The 24,540-nt window shown below is 37.2% G+C and overlaps 1 protein-coding gene across 7 annotated transcripts in view; it reads left to right on the top strand.

Moving 5' to 3' along the window:
* Positions 1-24,540, top strand: part of RANBP17 (RAN binding protein 17) — a 301,345-nt gene that overhangs the window by 253,503 nt on the left and 23,302 nt on the right. For 5 of the 7 annotated variants that reach the window (XM_025434993.3, XM_025434995.3, XM_025434994.3 and 2 more), the window contains 3 exons: positions 5,998-6,212; positions 8,185-8,323; positions 19,862-20,028. In XM_025434993.3, coding sequence (XP_025290778.1) covers positions 5,998-6,212; positions 8,185-8,323; positions 19,862-20,028 — 521 coding nt within the window. The remainder of the gene's footprint in view (positions 1-5,997; positions 6,213-8,184; positions 8,324-19,861; positions 20,029-24,540) is intronic. The other 2 variants (XR_007410239.1, XR_004814857.2) reach the window with 1 other exon arrangement.

The raw sequence follows: 24,540 nt of genomic DNA, 5'->3' as shown, positions 1-24,540 counted from the left end.
TGAAATAGAGGAACTTTAGAATGTTTTGACCAGAGGAGTAACATGATTTGATATTGGCTTTGACCAAGGTGATAGTAGGAGTGGTGAGAAGTGGTTAGATTTTTGGGTATACTTTGAAAGTAAAGCAAATTTCTTGATGGGTTGAAAATGTGGTACAAGAGAAATAATGTAGTCAAGAAATTTTGGCATGAACAACTGGAAGTATGAAGTTACCGTTAACTAAGATGCATGCGAGGAGAATGAAAAGTTCCATTTTGGTCATGTTCAGTTCAAGATGTTGATTGGACATCCCAGTGGGGATATGAAACACAGAGTTGGCGATGTGAGTCTGAAGTTTGGAGTTAAGGCCAATCTAGAGAAACAAATGTGGAAGTCATTGACTTTTAGATGATATTTAAAGTTGCAAAAATTGTGAAGATCACCTAGGTGATCACCACCTAGGTGGTGAGTGAATATAAATAGAGAAGACTTGGGTTTGAGTCCTGGGTACTCCAGTGTTAAAGGGAAAGGGGAAGAGCATCCAGCAAAGGAAAAGTGAGAAGGAGCAGCACTGAAGTTAAAAGAAGATCAGGAGTGTGTGTCTTGGAAGACAAGGAAAGAGAGGTAGTCAGCTGGAGCAGAAGCTGTCCATGAATCAAGATAAGGATTGACCATTACATTTGGCAACAAAGAGGTTGTTGGGAACCTTGAAAAGAGCATTTTCAGTGGAGTGGGCATGAAAGAGAATGAGAGGAGAAGAATTGAAGACCGTGAAGACAGTTCTTTGGAAGAGTTTTATATAGAGGAGTACTATCTAGCAGGGAGGTAAGGCCAAGAGGTTGTTGTTGTTTTTTAATGGAAGATATAATGGCATGACTTAGATTCCAAAGAGATGATCTAATAGAAAAAAGAGATTGCATAGGAGGAAAAGGGAGAAATTTATTGGTGCCATGTCCTAAGTACATAAGAGGAGATAGAAGCTAGTTGAACATATCGAAGGGTTGGCTTTTACAGGAGACCGTGCACGTGAGTGCAGATGCTAGCTAGTAGATAGGCAGATATTGTAATGAAGTTTTAAAATTAGAATATATTCCCAGAAGTGGATTTACACATTTTAAATATTTTTAATAAATATTATCAAATTGCCCTCTAGAATGATTATGCTAATTTACCTCTCCAACAATTTATTTTCCTGTATCCTTATCAACACTGCCCTGTTTTTTTAATCTTTTTTCATCTGAAATGGAAATACTATATTCCTTTCCATTCTTCATAGCTTCAGTTCTGTCCCAAATCATTTATGTCCAGGGACCTCATAAGATTTTTGCAGAGAGACCTATAGTAATATCAACAAGCTTGTGGTTCTCTTTCCATAACAGTTCTGATGATGAATGAAGGCATTCAACCTATCGAGCTGTCAGCTAAGTATCACTTTAAAATTTTAGAGATTAAAAGGGAAAAAGAAAAGTAAATCAATGTAATGGATTGTTTTATAAGCCAGGAATAGCATTGTTCATACTATTAGTTCTTCCTGGTACAAGATGCTACTATAGTGTTTTATCCCTTGAACCTTCTTTTTTAAGTATTCTTTTGAGGACACAGAGAATTGGTAGAATGTGGGGTAAAGAACCACCTTGTGACCCCATGCAGCTGATTCTCTACTGAAGAAATGGAGGGAAGGTATTCAAAGATATATCCATGACCTCACTTTGAATCATGTATTAGAAGGAAGTATACTTTTCTATGCCCCACACACCCAGCTTCACCTCCTCCTCTTTCCTAGGCCATAACTCCCCTATGTGTGAACTTACAGGCTATTAGACTTCAAAAAGAAATAAACCCCCAGCTGTATATGTTGTTATAGTTTACATTTACTGAGTGCTGTGCCAGTTATTATGGTAAACACTTTACATATGCTCTCTCCTTTACTCCACATAAGAGCCTTGTGAGTTATAGGTAGGTGCTGTTATTATCCTTATTTTTATAAATGAAGACATTGACTTACAGAAGTTGATGGTCTGCTCAGACACCTAGGTAGTAAGGAAAGATGTAAGATTCAAACTCCAATCAGTATGTCTCAGAAGCCTACCTGGTTCAACATTACCTCATGCACTATATGTTAATCTTCTGTTAGAATATTATCTTTTATATAGTTCTCCAGCTGAGGCCTATGAAGGAAGGCCATGCCTCTTGGGGTGTAGGAAGAGAACATCATGGAGTCAGTCACTCAAGGAAGAGGTGGGGTCTCAGAAGGAAAAAAAAGTTTAAAAAAATTTTTTTTAAAGACCTGAAGTAGATCTCAGATAAACAAAAGAGGAGGTTTTGCAGTTTTAATGTATGTCCTTTTCTGAATCTAGATCTTGAGAATTGTCTAGAAGAGTACTTCTGAGTACTAGAAGCTAACCCAAAAAAACAAAACAACAACAAAAAGAGTTTTTAAAAAAAGGACAGAGAATAGAGGTTAAAAAGAAGAACCCAAACAATTAATATGAGCTAATAATGAGGAAAATGTTTCTAATAAGCTGCATTATCTGTATCAGGAGTCCTCTGAGCTTCTCAGTTTTTTCCTTATTTTCCTTATTTTTAACGAGATTTCTTTTCCTGCTGCACATGTACAAGAGTAAGAACAGAAATTCCATGATACCTCTGCCCCCCACTCTTGTCCACAATGGCCTTTGGCCGGATCATCCATTCACTTCACAGTGTTCTTTCCCTGAGCCCCAGGGCAGCCTCTGCACCCATTTGCCCAGGCCTAATGTTAAGGTAACAGTACCTATTCTCCTGCCCACAATCATTGGCATTATAGTCAGTGGGAAACAATTAGAGATTTTTCTTTTGATTCTCAGGTTTGGAAATCTTTATTTCATTAAGGCACATACCACTTCCTTTTGTGCTGCTACAGTGGTACCAGGGTGGTAACTGTCACTGGCTTCAGTGGCTTCCAGCCTGACAGTGCCTTCACTGCCAGCTGTCCATCAGTTCATATAAGATCTGCATCCCAGGAGCTTCTTTCCTGAAGGAAAGAGGGAGGTAGCACTTTCCAGTCATGGGGTGAACAGGGTAGACAAGGAGGGTTGTCACACCTATAAAGGAACTTCACAACCAAACTTCAGCCCTGTCACTTTTGTTTACAGTAATGTGAGTCTAATTGTGAGATGTTAAGCTTTTGGGGGACAGGGCACCCAATTGCAATAAGTATTGTTGAATATCATATATTAAATAAAGCTGAATTACAGTGAATAAATGACTTGGCCAGGCCTTCTCTCCCATGGTCTTTCATCACCACCATGGAATGATGAGGCACCTGGGCACAGGGAGATGCAGTTTCCTATTTCAAAAGTATTACTCATTCTAATTTTCCAAGGTCATGATGGTACACAAATTAACACAGATATGTCTGAACAGTCCAAAAGACATGTTATGTATATTAAATTGAACTTTAACACAGAAAGGAAAGTTGTAATTCTAAATAAGCAATCCTTCTTGATGATAGGTTATCCAATACTTTAAAATCAAAATTTTAAATTTTGACCATCACAGTTCTTGGTCTGCCTATTCCACCTTTTGCTACAGAATATAAGACGTTTAATTCTCCCATAAGGACATCAGCATAAAAAGACCCCAAAAGATGATCCAGTTTTCTCCCTTTGACTCTGGCACCTTTCCAACAAACCAGAATGTGTAAACCATACATACCCCCAAATTACCCTAGCTCTTTTCATCACATACAAGCAGTGCTTTTCTTTTTCTGGGAAAGAAAGAATGGGGGAATGTCTACCTTGGTTTATATTGAATTTGAGCAAAGGTAGAAAAGCAGTGGTTGAGAACTTTCTTCTCCCACAGTACCCTGCTTTCTCAGACCCCTGTGCCTATGCACTTAATATACCCAGCACACACTCCTCCCCCTCTCAGTCTACCTAGAAAACTGTGTTTGGTCCTTGAGAAATAACCTGTTCTGGGAAGCCTTTCCCCACTGCCTTCCTGCCCAAGCAGCCAGTCTCTTCTTCTTTCCCCTAACATTTTAACACACCTCTCTGTGTTTGTCACATTGTATGGGATCATTGATTTATAAGTCTATTTCCCTCACCAGACTGAACTTTTCTCAGAGCAGAAATTTTATTTCATTCATTTGTTTGTCCTACCACCTCACACGTAGTAGCTGTTAAGTAAATGTTGTCATATTGAGTTGAATCTTTATGGAACTTACTGTATATCTCTAAGGTAAGTTAAGATGAGGTCATGAGAGAGGGTACAGAATTTAATATGGAGTAAATTCCAGGATCCGTCTCAGCCTTCTAGTTTGAAGGTGTGGGTCAGGTGTTGTCATTTGGATGTGTAAATTATAAGTAAAGCCTTGTGGGCTTCTAGGGATGCACAGAAGAAGACCTGTGCATGGAGGTGTTTCAGCAAGGGGAAGAGACTGCCATGAAGCGGCCCTGTGTTTCATGCTCCACCAGAAGTATTGCTCCTTCTTAACCACTTGATACACATGTGATTACCATAATACACACATCTGTCAGGGTCCAAACAGGGAAAGACAAGCACTATGACATTTACAGAATAGGGAATTTATTTTATGAATTAGATTTTGCACCATCTTGGATGAAGATGGAGAAATAGATCAAAAGCGAGAATTGAAATTTAGGAGAAAAATCACTAATCAGCCCTCCTGAAACAATGGCATAGATGGACAAATTGGAGCTTGCAAAAATCTAGAAGCTGGACACATGCCGTGAAAAGATGTGGAGTGAAAGGGGAACTGGTGTAGGATAGAAGTCATTGGAAGACTGTTGCTTCTGCATAGCTGCCATTCTGGAAATTTGCTGCACGGTAGTTGGTGGTGGCCTTGAAGTCATTCATCAGAGAGTTGGTGATTCTAGTCACAGAGGAGGAAAGAATAAGGACAAAGTGAAACCCAATGGCATTTATGCTCTTTTTTTCACCATCTGTGATGACAGTAATTTTCACAAAAACATGGCTGTTAGTCACTTGGACCTTACAAATGCAGGTTTCTCTTTTGCCCAATTCTAGCCCACTACTATACAGGGAAATGACTTCTGGGAAACTTAATTCTTAGGTAGCCGGATTGAGGCAGTACAAAACCACAATAGTATTACCTCTAAATATTGTAAATTGAATTTAGTTTCAACTACAGAAGCAGTACTCACTTAAATAGGAAAAAATGAAGGTAAGAAACACGTATGACTTTATAGTTTTTCAAAAAGCATTCTTGGGTATTGCCTAGAAACATAGCTTACTTGCACACATTTCAGAAACAGAAGCTGTTGGTTATAAATGCTAACTGCTCTAAAAAATCTTAAGGTGATTATGTAAGTATTTATTTGTCCTCTGATCGTCAACATAGAATTTAAGTACAGTTTTTTAAATAATCATCTGAAAAATGATCTAAGGAAAAAAGGAAGTAACATTTGTTATGAACTGTGCAAAGAACTTCCTATGTGTCTTATTTCATCTAATTCATGTACCGAACCTGTGAGTCTTCTAAAAGTGAAGTAACTCAAGATCAAATTCATGTAAAACCATTGAAAATCCATCCCAGAATTTAGAGTAACTTAATATCTCAGTCTAGGCTATCTTTTTTTCTTGACTTAGTTGGTTATTTACTCCTATTTTTTTAACATCTTATTGAAGAAGAGATAACACATAAAGTATGTAAAGTGAACTAATATTAAGAGTACAACTCAATGAATTTTTATCTATATATTCATATAATCGTATGAATTCATATTTCATATCTATCTATATATTCATATAATCACCATCCAGATAAAAATACAAAACTTTTCCAATACCCTTGATTGGTTTTCCTTGGGCCATTTGTACTTCTCAGGTAAATTGTCATATATATTTATATTTGTCATTACATGGATGGTATAAGTCTTATGATAGGAAGTGAACCTTAGTAATAAAGTAAGAATGTTAAATAATGTGCCTCATAACTGCTTTGAATTACATCTACTTATATCACTTTCTCTTTCTGCTTTTACCCTAAAACAGGTAATCAGATCCTGTCCCTTGGGAGCCTCTCAAAAGATCAGATTTATCCAATGAAACTCAAGGGCATCTCCATCTGCTATTCAGCTCTCAAATCTGCCTTGTGTGGAAATTATGTCAGCTTTGGCGTCTTCAAGTTGTATGGGGACAACCATTTTGACAATGTACTCCAGGCCTTTGTCAAAATGCTGCTGTCAGTGTCCCACAGTGACTTGCTAGTAAGCAATCACGCATCATGGGAGTCATTGTGTGAAATGTGAAGTAACACCACCACAGGCTTGGAATGGTTATAATGAAGCCCAGGGAGTTAGATAGCACCAGAACATTTTATGTTTTAGGACAGCATCTTGATTTAACTTACATAATTTGAACAACTAAAGTGGCTGTATCTATATAATTAAATGCATAGTTTTGAAAACTGCAGCTACCACCTCTGACAGGTTGGTCATTCAGAGTGCTCCAGGTTCAGCAGCTAGAAAATGTAATTAGCAATTTCAACTAATTGCTTACAACCATGATCATAATTCAGAAAATGTCTGTTTCCTGAAGCAGAAATGCAGGAATGTCTGCAAGATCTTCTCCTTTCTTCCTTCCTCCTCCTACTCCATCAGCTTCCCCTACTATCTGGCCTTCCTTTCCATGAAAGTTCTGATGTGGGAGAAAGAGTGAACTCAGAGTTGAGTGTATAGGTGCACAGTCTCACCTCTGCCACTCACTAGTTATTTACCTTGAATAAATAACCTTCTCTATTTCTCCAGGCTTCAATTTCCTCACCTTTAAAATTAGTAAATTAATCAAGGTGATCTCTAGGTCCCTTTTCAACTCTACCATCTAGTTTCTATGATTTATGTCAGTGGTTTTCAAACTTTGAGGTACAGGAGAATCACCAGGGGTGCTGGTTGGAATTTTAAATTTCCAGGCTCCTCCACTGAGCTCTGTCATTATCACCTTTTTTAAACATCTTTGCCTGATTACAAAAAAAGCTAATATATGCCCAATGTAGTTGTAGTAATTACTTCAGCAACAACCAAATTCATGCTCAGGCTTAGTTCAGGCTTTCTCCCCTGCTCCCTGCCAAGGGGAGACGGGGGCCTTTGTTAGTCAACCTGTGTGAGAAATGCTGCTTGACAAGAATGGACCAGTGAACTAGTGGCACCCTCTTCCACTGTTCTAAGTAGTCTCAATAGAACCACATCTCAAGCCAGAGTGGTTTAACCTCAGTAGTAGAATGGGATGCTCATTGAAGGCTGCCTATATGACAAATTGTAAAGTAGAAACTTGACTCAGATCAGGCATGTGTTGACAGCTTACCTCACTGAGAGGACTCTTCACTACAGTTGAGGTCCACCAAAAAAAACTGATTGTGGCTTCAGGAATTGCTCTAATCCTTTTTCTGACAGGCAAGCAATCTTTAACTTGATACCTCTCAATAATAAGGGTGCGTAGGACTCCCTTAGCATGCGTGTTTAAAATGCATGTGTCAAGACCTCATTCCAGAGCTTTCCATGTGGTGATCTGGAGTGGGGATCAGGAAACTGCATTTTTAATAAGCACCCCATGTGCTCTTATGGACGTGGTCTTTAATAAATACTGTTCTGGTTTATTTCTCTTATGAGTGTTATGCTTCTTTGAAACTGGTTTGAGTTCCATTTAAGTTGTTCAGGTTATCTTTCTCATGCAATTATCTTTTGCCCATAGTATATACTAAGCCATTGACCAAATCATGATTTAGTTAGGTGGATTGGCATTTTATAAGTACAATGGACTATGATGTCAAGTCCTATTATAATAGCAAATACCTTTGTATTTAAAAAAAAAAAAAGGCTGCCTTGCAACTATTAATATTATTCAGTGTTACAGTATCCCCATCCAGAAAAATAATTCAGCCTTCTAAATTCCATACTACAGAGATTTTATTTGCATTTAAGTGTTAGCCATATAATGTAAAATTGAGATTACTTACTATGCTATAGCTTCAAATTAGGATTTCTAGAGATTAAGAAGTTCCTATTAGACCCCCTTTAAATACTGAATTGTGAATCATGATGTCATTTGTACCATGTATTTATTTTACATATTTGTGTTTAGGTAAGTTTACAATTTCCAATATTATAAATGGCAGTTTCCACTAGACCTTAACATGTCTTTTGCTTCCCTGTCCCTTGACACTTAGCTATCTCTGTGTTGTAGCAATATCGGAAACTGAGCCAGTCTTATTATCCACTCCTGGAATGTCTTACGCAGGACCACATGAGTTTCATCACCAACTTAGATCCTCCTGTACTCCTGTATGTTCTCACATCTATCTCAGAGGGACTCACTACTTTTGGTAAGTATCATGGAGAACATTATTTCCAGAGGAAAAACTTCATTGTAGTCTCTTCACGTTATGTGCCTACTGAGATGATTATCCTACAAAGGGGAAAAGATTGTATACCCAAACTGAAAGAACATTTTATAATTATTACTTGCAAGTGAGAGAATGCCCTTTTTTTTCATATTTGGATGTACAGCTTATCTTTTAATCAGCTTAATTATAACTTACACACAAAAAAAAAACTCGTTGATTTTAAGTGAGCAGTTCAGTGAGTACTGGCATGTATATATACAGTCATAAACTACCACAACCAAGATACGGAACATTTTCTTCACCACAAAAAGCTCTGTCATGTCCCTTTCTGACCAATCCCTTCCCCCTGGCCCCAGCCCCAAAGAACCACTGTCTACTCTCTTTCACTATAATTTGCCTTTTTCTAGAATTTTGTCTAAGTTGAAACATACGATATGTAGACCTTTATGCCTGGCTTCTTTGATTTAGCATCATGCCTTTGAGATTCATCCATGTTGTTTTGTGAATCAATGTATTCCTTTCTATTGCTGAGTATTATCCCATTGTATGTATTACCATACCACAATCTATTTTCTAAATTCACTAACTGATGGATATTTGGGTCGTTTCCATTACTTGGTTATTTTGTACAATACTACTATGAATGTTCACATGCAAGTCTTCCTGTAGACAAATACTATTTCTCTTGAGTAAATACCTAGGAGTGGGATGCTTGAGTATATTTTCAACATTATAAAGAAAACTGTGACACTGTTTCCCAAAGTGACTGTACCATTTTGCAATTCCAAGCAGTGTATGAGGGCTTTCACTTCCCTGTATCCTCCCAAACACTTGCTATTATTAATCTTTTTAATCTTAGCCATCCTAGTAGGTATGAATAAGAATCTCATTGTGGTTTTAATATTTATTTCACTACTTAATAATGATTTGAATATCTTTTCATGCTTGTGTACCATTTGTGTATCTTTTAGTGAAGTATTTGTTTGAATCTTTAACTCATTCTTTTTTTAACCGGGTTGTTTATCTTATAAGCATTTGTTACATATTCTGGATACAAATCCTTTATCAAATGTATGTTTTGCAAATATTTTTTCAGTCTTGGCTTGTCTTTTTGTTTTCTTGACAGTATGCCTTTATCACAAGAGCAAAGTTTTAATTTTGAGGAAGTCTAATTTATTTATTCATTTTTCTTTTATGGTTCTTGTCTTTTTGGGTCCTATGCTGAGAAATCTTTACTTAACCCAAGCCAAAAAGATTGTTCTTAGTTTTCTTCCAGAAGTTTTATAGTTTTTTATCTTACGCTTAGGTCTATGATCCATTTCAATTAAATATTTTGTATATAGTATTATATTACGTATGAGATAAAAGCTGGTTTTAACATACAGTTATTCAATTACTCTAGCACCTTTTGTTAAGGAATATCCTTTCTCTGTTGAATTACTTTGTGCCAGTTCTATACTATTCTGTTTTTTTTTTTTAATTTTTGTCCTAACTTTATGCTAATTCTTAAAATCAGATAGCATAGCCCTCTAATTTTGTTTTCTTCATTTAAAATTGTCTTGACTATTCTGGGTCCTTTGTCTTTTTATATAAATTTTAGAGTCAGTTTGTCAGTTTCTCTTGTTAGGAAAAAAAAATGAATAGGGGAATTTTGGTGGTGATTCCATTGAATCTCTAGCCCACTTTGGAGAGAATTGACATATTAGTAATATTGAGTGTTCAATTCCTGAAAATGGCATGTCTGTCCATTTATTTAGATCTTCCTTAATTTTTCTCAACAGCATTTTTGTAGCTTTGAATGTATGACTCTTGTACATATTTTGTTGTATTTATAACTATTTTGTAATTTTATGTTATTGTACATGGTACTGATTTTCAATTTCCTGTTGTTCTTGGCTACCGTGCAGTTGATTTTTTTGTATGTTGACCTCGTATTATACAGCCTTACTAAACTCATCTATTAATTCTGGTGGTTTCTGTAGATGTCTTAAGATTTTCTATATATTGTCTGCAAATAAAGACAGTTGATCCCTTCCTTTCCAATCTGTATAGATTTTATTTTTTCTTATCTTATCACACTGGCTAGGACCCACAGTACAGTGTTGAACAGAAGTAATCATAGCACACATTTTTTCCTTGTCTCCAAGGAAATGTCTCCATTCATCCACCATTCAATATAATGTTAGCTGTAAGTTTTTACATAGATTCTCTTTATCTTGTTGAGAAAATTCTCTTCCCTTGTGGTTTTTCTGAGGCTATTATCATGGATGAATATTGAGTTTTATCAAATTACTTTTCTGTGTCTACTGAAAGGGTCATATGGTTTTCCTTTTTAGTTCTATTTATACATTACATAATGTTGATCATCACATTGATGGATATTTGAAGGCTAACCTAACCTTGCATTCCACACTAGGTTATAACATATTATCCTTTTTACGTATCACTAAATTCAGCTTTCTAAAATTTTGATACAGGTTTTTATATCTATATGTATGACAGATAGTGATGTATTCTATAATTTTTCTTCCATACCTTTTATTCTTTGTTTATTCTTCTGTATCTTTGCCTTGTTTTAGTGTCAGTCTAAGGCCCTGATAAAATAACTAGGGAATTGTTTTCTCCTCTCCTATTTTCTTAAAAAGTTTGCATAGGGGATCCCTGGGTGGCGCAGCGGTTTAGTGCCTGCCTGTGGCCCAGGGCGCGATCCTGGAGACCCAGGATCGAATCCCATGTCAGGCTCCCGGTGCATGGAGCCTGCTTCTCCATCTGCCTGTGTCTCTGCCTCTCTCTCTCTCTCACTGTGTGCCTATCATAAATAAATAAAATTTAAAAAAAAAAAAAAAAGTTTGCATAGAATTGTTACTAGCTCTTACTTAAATGTTTGATAGAATTCCCCAGTGAAGCCATTAGGCCTAGATTTTTTTTAGTTGGTTTTTAACTATAAATTAAATGTTTTTTAATGGACATAGGGCTATTCCAGTTATTTACTAGATCTCGGGTAGCATTTGGTAGTTTATGTCTTTAAAGGAATTTCTCAATTTCATCTGAAGCTCACCTGACATTGACACAGAATTATTCATTATATCTCATAGTTATACAATTTGATTTCTGTAAGGTCTATGGTGATATCCCCTCTTTCTTTTTTTTTTTTATTTTTTATTTTTTTTTTATATCCCCTCTTTCATTCCAGAAGTTGACAATTTGTGTCTTCTCTCTTTTTTTCCTGATCATTCTGGCTCTAGATTTATCAGCTTTATTGCAAAGAACCAGGTTTTAGTTTTCAGTGATTTCTCTGTTATTTTTCTTTTATTTCATTGATTTCACATGTGGCCTTTATTATTTTCCTCCTTCAGTTTACTTTGCTTTTCCTTTTCGAATTTTTCAGGCAGAAACTTAGATTACTGATTGTAGACCTTTCCTCTTTGCTAATATACACATTTAATGCTTTCATCTAAACACTGCTATAGCTGTTCCTCACAAAATTTTTATGTATTTTGGGTTTTTTTTTTCTGTTCAGTTTAAAAATATTTCCTAATTGTCCTGCTCATTTCTTCTTTTATTAATAGATTGTTACTGAGAGGCACAGTATTTAAATTCTGTATGTCTAGAAGTGTTCCTGTTACCTGTTATTGATTTTACTTTAATTCCATTATGGTCACAGAATATACTCAATGTTATAACCTTTATATTTATTGGATCTTTTTTATGGTTCAAAATAAATGAATGTTCCATCAGCACTTGAAACGAATGTGCATTCTGTTGTTGGGAAGAATGTTCTATAGTGGTCTAATTGATAATGCACAGATTTTCTACATTCTTACTAGTTGTTTGTTTTTTACTTATTTTGTGAATTACCAAGAGAAAAGTGCTGAAGTCTAACTATAATTATAGATTTTTCCATTTCTCCTTTCAGTTCTATCAGTTTTTATATAAACTATTTTAAAGCTGTGTTAATAGGTATATAAATATTTATGATTCTTCTGTCCCTTTGATGACTTTTCCCCTTTATCATGAAATGGCCCTTTTTATCTCTGGTAATACTCTTTAAAATATATATATATCTATTTTGTCTGGTATTACCAGCTTTTCCAGCTTTCTTTTGATTAGTGTTGCCTCTTTTTCCATCATTTCATTTTTAATCATCCTATGTCTTTCTATTTAAAGTTGGTTTCTTGTAGACAGAGGTATTTTCTATTGATTTTGTAACAATTTTTACAAATTTGGTGGCTTAAACCAATGTAAATTTATTATAACTATTTTTTATTTTTTTTAATTTATTAACTTATAGCTATTTTTATTTTTTAAGATGTTATTTATTTATTTGAGAGAGAGCACGTGCGCATGTGTACTCAAGTGGGGGAGGGGCAGAGGGAGAGAATCTCAAGCAGACTCTACATTGAGCACAGAGCTGACACAGCATCCAGTCTCACAACCCTTAAATCATGACCTGAGCCAAAATCAAGAGTCGGATGTCCAACCAATTGAGCCACCCAGGTGCTCCATTTTATAGCTCTTTGGATCATAAATCTGACATGAGTCTCAGTAGGCTAAAGTAAAGGTGTCAGCTATGTTCTTTTCTAGGAGCAAATCCATTTCCTTGCCTTTTCCAGTTTCTAGAGACTATCTAAATTCCTTGGCTCATGGCCTCTCTTCAAAACCAGCAAGATTGCATCTATAACATTCTTTCATAGATACATCTCCCTCTGATTCTGACCTGCTTCTCTCTTTCACCTTTCAGGACCTTTGGGATTACATTGGGCCTACCTAGATAATCCAAAATAATCTCCATATTTTTCACTCAGCTAATTAGCAGTCTTAATCCATCTGCAATCTTATTTAATTCTTTGCCATATAATCTAACATATTCATGGGTTCTGGGAATTAGCATGTGGACATATTTGCCTAATATGCAGCATATGTGGGTCATATTTTTATATCAAATCTGACTATCTCTGCCTTCTAATTAGTGTTTCAACCATTTACATTTGATGTAACTACCAGTGTATTTAAGTTTAAATCTATAATACTGCTATTTATTTTCTTTTTATTTTAACTGAGCTTTGTTTCTTTTTTCGTTTTTTATTTTTCCTTCCTTCCTTTGGATCAATTAAATATTTCCTATGAATCCATTTTATATCCTCTATGAGTTTACTAAGCCAGACTTCTTTATTTTTAATGGCACTCCAGGATTTCTAATCTACACCTTCAAGTAATATCATCACAGTTTGCCTTCAGATAATCACAGTCTCCTTCTTTCCCTCTGTATCCATTCCTTCTGGAACTCCAACTACACATGTGTTACATATCTCTGTTATTAGTCAAAGACTGGATGGAGGGGCACCTGGTGGCTCAGTGGTTGAGCATCTGCCTTCGGCTCAGATCGCAATCCTGGGGTCCTGGGATCAAGTCTCACATCAGGCTCCCCTCAAGGAGCCTGCTTCTTCCTCTGCCTACTCCTCTGCCTCTCTCTCTCTGTGTTACTCATGAATAAATAAATAAAATCTTTTTTAAAAAAAGACTGGATGGAAAGGACTCCTTTAAAGGCTCCCACTCTTTGAAACTACGTCTCATGAGTTCTAGCTGCCTCAGCCTCCCCAAGTTCAAACGGTTTCTTTTCAACTTAGTGAGACCACTTGGCTTTGTTTGGGTTCCTCCTTTCAGGCCCATAGCCTGGAAAGTATTTAGGGCAATAAGCTCGAGTGATTGTGTAGGTGTGACCCCATTTGTTTCCCTCCTCTCTGGTTTAATAGGTTTGCGTTGCTTGTTGTGCAATAAGAGAAAAATGTTTCATATTTTTGTTCTGTTTTCTAGTTGTGTATGGCAGAAGGAAAATTTCTCATAGCAGTTAATCCTTCATGGACAGAAACTGAAGCTTAGTCTTTTCTTATTATAGTTTGGCTTGACATTCTTTTGTCTCATATCATGGTAATACTTTAAGATGTTTAATTAGTTACAAGTGGGTATGTTGTTCTCAAAGTGTGGTCTTGGTCCAAGAATCTACATTTTAACAAGGCTCTCAAGGGAGTTCTTGATGGGGTGGCATTATGAAGATAATACTAAGTAAGTTCCAGTGCTACCACTTGTTGAGTGTATGTTTGTGGACAAGTACTCTGTGCCTGATGCTATCATAGGTATTTTTAAGATACGTACTTCGCCTTTGTCATTCTCAGAATTGCTATGCATACCAAAACTGGGTTACATACTCTAATAGTGCTGTTTGTTCTTATTTCCTACTTGATTGCAAGTCTCCAAAGGACAAGACCTGTGTCTTGAGGTACTACTTTATTCCCAGTGCCTAGCATATAATAAGTGTTCAATAAATATTTATTGATTAAATTAATTAGATTATATTATTTTCGTTATACAGTTGAGTAAGCTGTGGCTCAGAGAAGTGAAACAACTTGCACATGGTCGCACAACTAATAAGTGCCTGATCTAGGAGTCTTTCTAACTCTAAAACCCATTCCTCTTCACCTCACCACCCTGCTAGATCTGTCTAATATAGGTCACATTTTGGCAGATGAATCATGCTGTGTCTTCAAGAAAAAGGACTATTGAGAGTAACCGCTTGGGTTTCTCCTTTTCCAACAAAAATAGATCTGCAAAGAGGCATTTATAGTTATTGTTTGGATTTCAAGCAGGTCTCAATTCTGCATTAGCCTTTAGAAAAAATGAGAGGGAGTCACACAAAAAAACTGAATCAGTGATGAAGTAGCAACTCACCTAATATGCTTAATGTGATATTAAAAAATTTTGGTAATCAGCATTTTTAGTTTCAGCCAGCTATAATATGGGGAAGGAGAAAAGTGAATGAGAAAAGTAATTCTATGTTCTGTCTTTTTAATTGTCCAGCCACCATCCCCCTCCCCACCACCACTATCCTCTTACATACAGAGACCAAGTGCAGGACTTACAAAGCTGCTCTTAATAATGACTCTCAGGTCATTCATTCATAAGTATCAATTGTGCACCTACTATGTACTTGGCAGTACTAAAGAGAATAAGACAGATAAGGTCCCTGCTTATGTGAAGCTTAGATTCTAAAGGGAGAAGATAAACAATAAATGAACACACACACACACACACACAAGAAAAAGTCATGATACATGCTAAGCAAAGATTTGAAGTGGGATAATGATTGGAGAATGTTTAAATGTGGCTTCCCTCGACGAAGTGATAAGGGAAGGCCTCTGAAGTTTAGCCAGGGCAGGGACAGGGGTGGATTCCAACAAGAAGTAAAGGATGGCACAAAGGCAAGAACTAGAAATGGTGGAGGCAAGCAAAAAGTTGAACCATTGTAAACGTTTCACCAGACCCTTCCTCCAAGAAAATGTTCATCATCAATAGCATATGTTGTTATTTTGAGCACATTCTTGAACTGGAGGAAGTTGTATGAATATAATATGGGAACAAATCATTCAGGAATTATTTAGAAATTTTGAGACCTTGTACATTAGTTTCTCCCACCAAAAACATGCCAAAGATGGAAGAAAGCTATGAATTAGCCAAACAAAACGATGGGCTTGGTGTTTAAGGTATTGGGACAAGCCAGGAAAACACGTGGAAAGTGAAAAGGGGGAACATGCTGTGTGGTGGGCACTATGTGAGTCTTTACAGGCTTCTTGCTGATTTCTCATAAGATCTTGTGAAGTAGGTGTGGCAAGCATGTTTTACCGAGGTGCAAATTGAAGCTCCAGAAGGTCAAAACATCTAGAAAATATAGATTCAAACCTAGACCCACCTATTTCAAAACTACTACACCACCCATTCAGACCTTCTGGTTCTGAAATTTTGAGCCCAAGCCAAATGTTAGCTCAGCCCTGTTACCATTCTCCTGACTCAGTTAAGCAACTCTTTCCTCTACAGTTAACTTTTCAGAACATCGTTCCATGATGACTCTTGGGGAACAGAAGGGCTATTAAGGATGCATGGGCTTCCTGGGGAGACTGGGTGCAGGAGAGAAGGAGCATTTGGTTGTTTCTAGTGCCAAACAACAAGTTGCTGGAGAGGACAAAGTGCCTATCTGGTTTAAAAATTGTATCTAAAATTATCTAAATCATAGATGAATCCTTACAAGATTCTGAATACCAAGAGCTAGGACAAAATATGAAAATTCATGACTTCTGCTCATCCTTTTATGTCAGGAGAGTTTCATTATTTGAATCTCAAATAGTAGCTTGAGCTGCAAATAAAACCAATAATAATACACAGTCCTCAGCACTATTCATTCTGTTTTTTATCAAATGGCCCTTGATCCTTATGATTCTACACCTTTCAATCTACCCTAAACTAACATTTAGCCATTTCGAACTCCCCAACCGTAAATCAACCGTAATGGAAGCTCTTCTTCTTGCTTTTATTGCAAGGATATATGCTCCAACCTTCATGTCTAAAGTGTTTACCTGGCTTTTTCATAGCTGACTCAGTAGATTGGAACCTTTTAATGCAACCTGCATGGCATGTGGTCACCAAATCTATGTGAAGTCTTTATAATTTTTGTGTGATTGATAGCATATTGTTCTTCACTGGTGAGGGAAACCATATCTATTTCCTGCCTGCTTCCTTTTGTAGATATTAAGTTACTTAATCCATTTACTTTCATGATTGGGACTTCAGACGTAGAAATGTGAAGGAAAAGAGAAAAGCAACCAAGCTCAACAAGTCTGTGCCTGACTCTTAGGCCCACATGTTTTCCACTGCATTATATTACCTCCTGGAATTATACAACCAAAGCTCCCTTTTCTATAATGTAACCCAATTAGTGGGGGAAAATAAACAGTTAATCATTCAGTCAAATACCATAGTTTTGGGAGAAAAAGAGCTCCTTTCTTCAAAGGAAAATAATAGCACCACAGTTTGGTTACATATATAGCTTCTATAGCTCCACAGTTCCCAGAACTATTGTGCCTGCCCATCTTTTAGACCTCCATACAACCCCTCTTAGTCCTGCATCAGTTACCATTATCTCTGATTTTAAATGTATTCATCTATCTGTATTTCAGAACTTTCCCCCAGACTACCTCTTTCTATTTATTATGCCATTCTCTCTGAAACAATAAATATGAAAGAGTTTTTAAACTGTGGTGTTATACCAGTTCTACTGCTATAGTATTATTACTAAACACAACTCAGGACCTTCTGAAACCTTTCTCAGATTAGATTTAGAGGAATTAGATTAGATTAGAAGAATCTGCGATTCTTCAGAAAGATTATATATTCTTTAATTCAGCTAAGAGTGCACTTGTTTGTTTTTTTAAGATTTTTATTTATTTATTTATTCATGAGAGACACAGAGACAGAGGCAGAGACATAGGCAGAGGGAGAAGCAGGCTCCCCACGGGGAGCCAGATGCCGGGACTAAATCCCAGAATCCTAGGATCACGCCCTTGGCAAAGGAGGACACTCAACCACTGAGCCACTCAGGGATCCCTGTGAGTACACTTCTAATCTAAGAAAGGCACACGTGTCTCAGAAGCTCAGAGATTATAAGGAGATTAATGATTGCCTAGGGAGTTCATAATCTACTGCTTCCCAGCCCTACTCTCCTAGTCCACATTCCTCAACTGCGCCTGCCATTTTGGCCATTTTTTGAAGGTTTTTAATTGTTTCTCTCGCCATTTCTGTTACTAACCATAAACTCCTCAGGATCCTGTCCAGGTGTTACCAAAAAATCAAGGCAGTGTCATGCTATGAATCATAAATATAAACTTTTGGTTAAGCTACTTAACCTCTGAGATTCATTTTTCTCATTTGAAAAATGCAAATAACCACACCTACAATATACAAAGTGGTTATTAGAAGTAAGTGAATAATAATTTTCATGTACAAAGTAGATAATAAGTGGTTGCTGTATCATGTTACTCACTTGCCTTTAAAAGAAAAAGCCTTAAAAAATAAAAATAAAATAAAATTTTTAAAAAGCCTTAAATAACACCTCTGTTGTCTTTCAAATTAAATGTAATATCTCAGCCCACTATTGGATGCCCTTGAGGAAGAGCTCACCCTACTTTGTCACCCTTCTGTCTTATGACTCCCTATACATTTTTTTTTATTTTTTTTGACTCCCTATACATTGTTTCACTCAAACCAAAAGTCCTGCTCCAGAATACAGCCTCCTCTTTTCATTGTGAGAACAAACTAGTAGTAACATCATCTTTTGAGCCCCATGTGTTTTAAGAAAGTATTTGATGCTTGCATATATTTTTATTCAATACCTAGTTTTAATATCTACTTGATTTTAGTGGTTAAGACTCCAGCTCCTTGGGATCCCTGGGTGGCACAGTGGTTTGGCCAAAGCCCAGGGCGCAATCCTGGAGACCCGGGATCGAATCCCACGTCGGGCTCCCAGTGCATGGAGCCTGCTTCTCCCTCTGCCTGTGTCTCTGCCTCTCTCTCTCTCTCTCTCTCTCTCTTTTTTTTTAAAAAAAGAAAAACTCCAGCTCCTTGTTTATTTTCATACAGTGACTCCACAGTCATCTAGCCATGTGGCACTGGACATGTCACTTAATCCCTCACTATTCTTGTCTGTAAATGCAAATAATAATAGTAACTATTACAGTGAGGATAATAATATAACTATTATTATGAGGATACAAAACAGTAATTCATGTAACTAACACAGTAAATATCAGCTGTTTTTGTTATATGAGAATTTCTAGTTGTTTTCTTCTCATTCAACTCTGCAAGATATTTTACAAATAATGAGAAGGGTTGAGTGGCTCTTTCGAAGTAACAAAATAGGAAGTAATTGGAAAAGAGAAGATTTGAAACCAGAGCTGACTCCAGAATTCCTGCCTTCCCACCATACCGTGTGCCTTGTGCTGATCTCTCTATCTGAAAAATGTCCTTCCTTATACCTAACTAAAATAACTTTTCCAGGTTCATCTCAAGTTCTGTCTCCTTCAGAAAGTCTCTATGATCCCCATCCAAATGTGATGTCTTCCTCAAAATCCTCATAGCAGGGACTCCTGGGTGGCTCAGCAGTTAAACTCGTCTGTCTTTGGCTTAGGCTGTGATCCCGGAGTCCTGGGATCGAGTCCTACATTGGGCTCCCTGCATGGAGCCTGCTTCTCCCTCTGCCTGTGTCTCTGCCTCTCTCTTTCTGTGTCACTCATTTGTACCCAGCATTGTGTTCCGGTAACTTATATACTAAATCATGAGAGCTTTGACAACAAGGTAGGGGTTACCCCTGAAACAGAATACTTTGCCCCAGGTCTACACCCTGTTTCGTCTGAAGCAGAGCACTTTGTACCCAATAGATATTTAATAAAATCACTTGTGTTAAACAGAGGGTCATTAAGGTCACAAATGGAAAATTCTGTCCAATTCAATCCAAAAATAATTTACTTACTAACAAGTTTTTATAGCAGGTCCTGTAGTAGACACTGGGTTTAAAGAGATAAGCAAGGCAAAATCCCTGCCCTAGTGGTTTTTTTTAATTGGAGGCATTATAATTAATCAGATGAAAAAAACACTTCAGTAATGCGAAGGAATTCTCATTTATTGTTCGTACAGATACAGTTGTCTCCTCCAGCTGCTGTACCAGTTTAGACTACATCGTCACCTACCTCTTCAAGCACATAGCAAAAGAGGGCAAGAAGCCACTTCGATGCAGAGAGGCTACCCAGGCCGGTCAGAGACTATTACATTTTATGCAGCAAAATCCAGATGTCCTACAGCAGGTAACTGGTGGTTGGTCACCTAGCTTAAGAAACAGAGTTTCCCAGACCCTGAATATCTCTTAGAGTAAATGGTCTTGTCAAGGCTCTTTACCAGTTATTCTCTAGGAGTATTTTCCCAGAAGATAGAGTAGCACACAAGCCTCACCTCAAGAAATCTCTTAAGTCATTCATCTTCTCCCAGTGAAGCTAGAATGCTAAAAAAAGGATAGCTCTTCCAGAGGGCTGAGAGAAATAAAAGGCAAAGCCAGAACTAGAAACAGTCAAGCTCTGGTTTCTTTCCTGGAGCCTCTAATAATGTCTTCTTAAGTTTGCCCTGTAAGTACTCTGGTACATCAGGAAACTGCCATTTGCTGAGCTCCTGGGCGGTGCCAGGGAGCTTTGCTGAGAACCTCCCATTCATCATACCGCAACTGGTCTTCTCCTCATTTAAGATAAGAAATCAAGATTCAGATAGATCATATTCCCCAGAACATTTAAGTAATAAATAATAAAGCCACAACTTCTTTTATTTTCAAATGTGCTTTGTGAGTGGCTAATATGAATTAGGTCCAAGTTTAATACTGTTTTTGAAAAACTCACTTCTGCAAATCACAGTAACGGCATGCATAAAAGTAAATAACACATGCCAGAAATATTTCAAAGAGAATAATAATACCATTTTTCTGTGGTGATACCATCACTATGGTATTTTCCAGTTCCACTAACTGTGGAAACTTTATACTGCTTCCAGTTGTTTTAGTTTGCCAATATTATCTTCGTAATAGTTTGTGGTTTGCAAATGTAAACACTTTTAAGAAGGTCATTAGTCAACAAACAAGGTGCCTCTGAGTAAAGAAATGATGAATGTACAATGAGCTAGCTGTGGATGAGTTTTTCTTCCTGGCCTTTTTTTTTTTTTTTTTTTTTAAACAAATCTTCAAATTACATAAACTTATCTTTGGTGATGTCTCAGTTAACCTGTTGTTTTCTGAGAAAACCTTTCTGTTTTCTTAATTACGCAAGGAGATGCGTAATTAAGATTTTTGTGTAACTAGACAATGTACTGTAGGCCTGTAGGTATTTGGTGTGACCCTGGAATTGTTATGACATGTTGGTGATAAAGAGTAAAGAGAAGAGATACGTAGCACATGTATTGAGGACTTTCTGTGCACAAAGTGCAAGAGCCACTGAGACTCATAGGACATAATTTCTCTCCTTGAAAAGTTTCTCTCAGGTGGGACAGAGATGATTGATTAGTTATTAGGTAACTAATCAGTTACATGGTAATTTGATTAATATAGTGGTGACAGAGATTGGCACTCTAGGTGAGGACTTTCAGAGAAATCTTCTCATTTACACCCCCATGACAGCCCTGAAATATGGATATCATCATCCCCATTTTACAGATGAATAAATTGAGACACAGAGAGAGCAGCTGGGAAGTGGAATGTGAACCAAGGTCTGTTTGGCTCAAAAGCCCAGGTCCTTACCACTTACATGATTGATTCTCAAGGGCTTAGATGGTAGGGATAAGATCTCAGATTCACCAGAAATGCCATTTTAAACTATATATTCTATTGAGATTTGGGTGTACCCTTTCTTCCCCCTCCCCCACCTACCCCGCAGTAGCCTCTAATACTGCCAAGTATTCCTGATGTCTTAGGGTCTGGAAGAACTAGACTCTAATGACTCTGATACTGTCAGGAATGTGTCATAGCCCTCAGGTGTTCTGCAAGGAGAAGGCTGAAAACCACAGATTTAAAGCATGTAGCCAGTGGAGAAATAAATGCCCATGGATTGGCCAGAATTAGACCCAGCCCCTACCCCACCATGGCAAATGATAAGTCCACCACTAGATCCCTCTTGCCAGCACTCAACTTGATCACAATAATGTCCCATAAACTTTGGTAGAAACTTTCAGGTTGGTAGATTTTACCCAAATCAATAGGCTGTTATCCTAGACAAATACCATCAGACCATGCAGATCAAGTGATGTGGTTGTACAGGAGACAATCAAGTTTGTTTCTACTCAGAATTACCATGCATTTGTTGGTTTAAGTAATTTCTGTGTGTTAATAATACTTAGTAATCCTTTACTTTATAAGAATATGACTCAGTAGTGATATATCTTTATTAACAGTGGAATACATTCTATTTATTTGGAATGTAGGCTTTCAGATAGCATTTTAAATATTAATGACTGGTCTCTGGTAGTCAGCATAAATATGATTTGCATTAGCACTAGGTTATATCATCTTGAGTGCCTCTGATGTCAACTGTTGGGTATAGTAATATCTGACATCATCTCCTTAGGTCACTGACAACTTTGACCTCTATTCTTATGCACAGTTTCTGTCGTCTCAAAAGCTCTTTTGAATTGATTTGAAATTTTGACTCTTCCCTTTATGAGGCAGTAAAATTGATAATTATTCAGATGGGAACTGAGCGCTGAGTGAAAAATCAATTCAACCCGCTCTCTGCTGCGTATAAAATTACTTCTGAGTCGGCTGGACTGAACGGATGGCCGGAGTAAAAGCAGCAGGCAGGAGCAGTGGGAAGAATTAGCTGGACAGAGCTAATAGCCTGAAGGGGTGGACTCAGAAAAGAGGGAGTGGGCCAGTTGGGGGTTATTATGAGCGAGGATGGGCCCCATTGATCATCTGTTTACATCAGCTTTCCAAGACCTTATAAATCAGCCCTGAAGAGCAGCAGAACTCAAGATTCGGCATCTTACCAGAGGGACTTTGTATTAGATTATTCTCATTTTCACACTCAGATGAAAAGTGAGCCATTGATTATTCATTGGTTGCCCATTAAATGCTGTTTTTATAGATGATTTGCCTATCACTGAAGGTAATGAACAAGGTGGCTGCTTTATAACTCGAGGTTTCAGTTTTCAAGGCATCTGTTTCGGTTAAGTAATGCCTAACCCTATTAAAAGAAATGGGTTACAAATTGCTTAACAGTGCTGAAAAACTAGACCCTAATGACTAGTTGTGCTTGGAGTTTAGAGAGGATTTGTCAGCTCTTTAAACTGATGCAATGATACTGCAATTATTTACTAGTTTGAACTGTTTTCCCCCCAACCTAGATGTATATTGCTGGAAGTGTAATTGCATGAAGGGTGTCAGTTCCAAACTGCAAAAGTTTCTCTCCTCAAGCTTCCATAGCAAACAAAGCATGAACCCAAATTTAAAAGGTTTTCCAACATCCTTGCAGGACTTTCGATTGGTGTACAACAGCCTGGGAAGCCTAGTTTCAGCACCTCTCACCTGGAAATGCGCTAATTGTGACCCCTTATGTAGCTTTAGATCTTCAGCATTTTAAAAATATTCTCCAAATAAGCCCTCTTCCATAATCTGTAAACAAATCTAACTTTGCTACCATTAAATTTAGTCCATTTGAAAATCCACTGTAATTAAGTGAATCTATTGCAAATAAGAATTACAGTCTCGCCAGCATTCCTTGGACTTAACAACTGAGGAAAACCCAGTTTACATATATTAAGAATAAATATTCCCCATGTGTTTTTATGCCATTAGAAAGATAAACGAAGACTTTAAGAATAAGCCAATAGTAACAGTGATTAGGCACAGATCTGCTACAGTAATTTGGAAAATTAAATTTCTATGTGAATTCTTTTCAGTTTTATCTCTGGTCATGTTAAGTGTTTGCATCCATAAGCTTTAAATCAGCATTCATTTAGTTATATCACAGAGGGAAAGATTTGTCCAAATTATGTAAGTGGAGGAGTGTGTCTTGTAGAATTAGAGGGGCAGTTCAGAGATGTGGCTGATTCTTTTTCAGATTATAAGAATAGGACACTGATGCCAAATGCTTCTCTAAATCAGAATTGCAGCTCTCAGGAAGTACTCCAGAAAGATGGGCACCCTCCTCAGAAGTAGAACCAGGACTATGTGGTGGTCAGTGTTAGATTATGCCATTAACTTACTAACAAGGGATTTTTTAGCAATGATATTCTCAAAAATCTGAATACATTGAAGGGAAGAATTAGAACATTTAGGTTTGAATTTATCTCACCCTCATCTATTTAACTATTTGGTATAAGTCAGCTATAATAACGCCCCCCCCGAAAAAAAGTTCTAATTATGATTTTATCTCTCTTTCACTCCCATCTTCCCTTCCTCCTTCAGTTCCTCCCCTCCCCCACCCCCCCCCCCCCCCCCCCCGCCCATCCACCCCCAACTTGGGATTTAACGGCAAATTGTGAAGAGCTGTCAGGAGCTATAAGACTCATACTTGAGTAGGGGTGTATGCTGAAGGAACATTCACCCGTTTCCTCAATCAGTCAGTCAATCAATGAAAATTGCTTTTGTTTGGTGCTCTTCATGACATGCATCCCAAAGTGAATTATAGCAAAAGGGAACTCATCTGCTCTTTTCTCATTTTTGTGTTTAGATTGAAATGATACTGCTCAACATTTTGACATACCATACAAGACATCTTTCATACTTGAGATCTCATTCCCTAATACTAAGTAGGAGAAAGTGCAGTCGCCTATTTAACTGATAT

The sequence above is a fragment of the Canis lupus genome, chromosome 4 (genome assembly GCF_003254725.2).
Source record: "Canis lupus dingo isolate Sandy chromosome 4, ASM325472v2, whole genome shotgun sequence".
Taxonomy (NCBI): Eukaryota; Metazoa; Chordata; class Mammalia; order Carnivora; family Canidae; genus Canis; species Canis lupus.
Note: the sequence above shows the minus strand (reverse complement) of the source record. Positions and strands in the feature narration are given on the sequence as shown.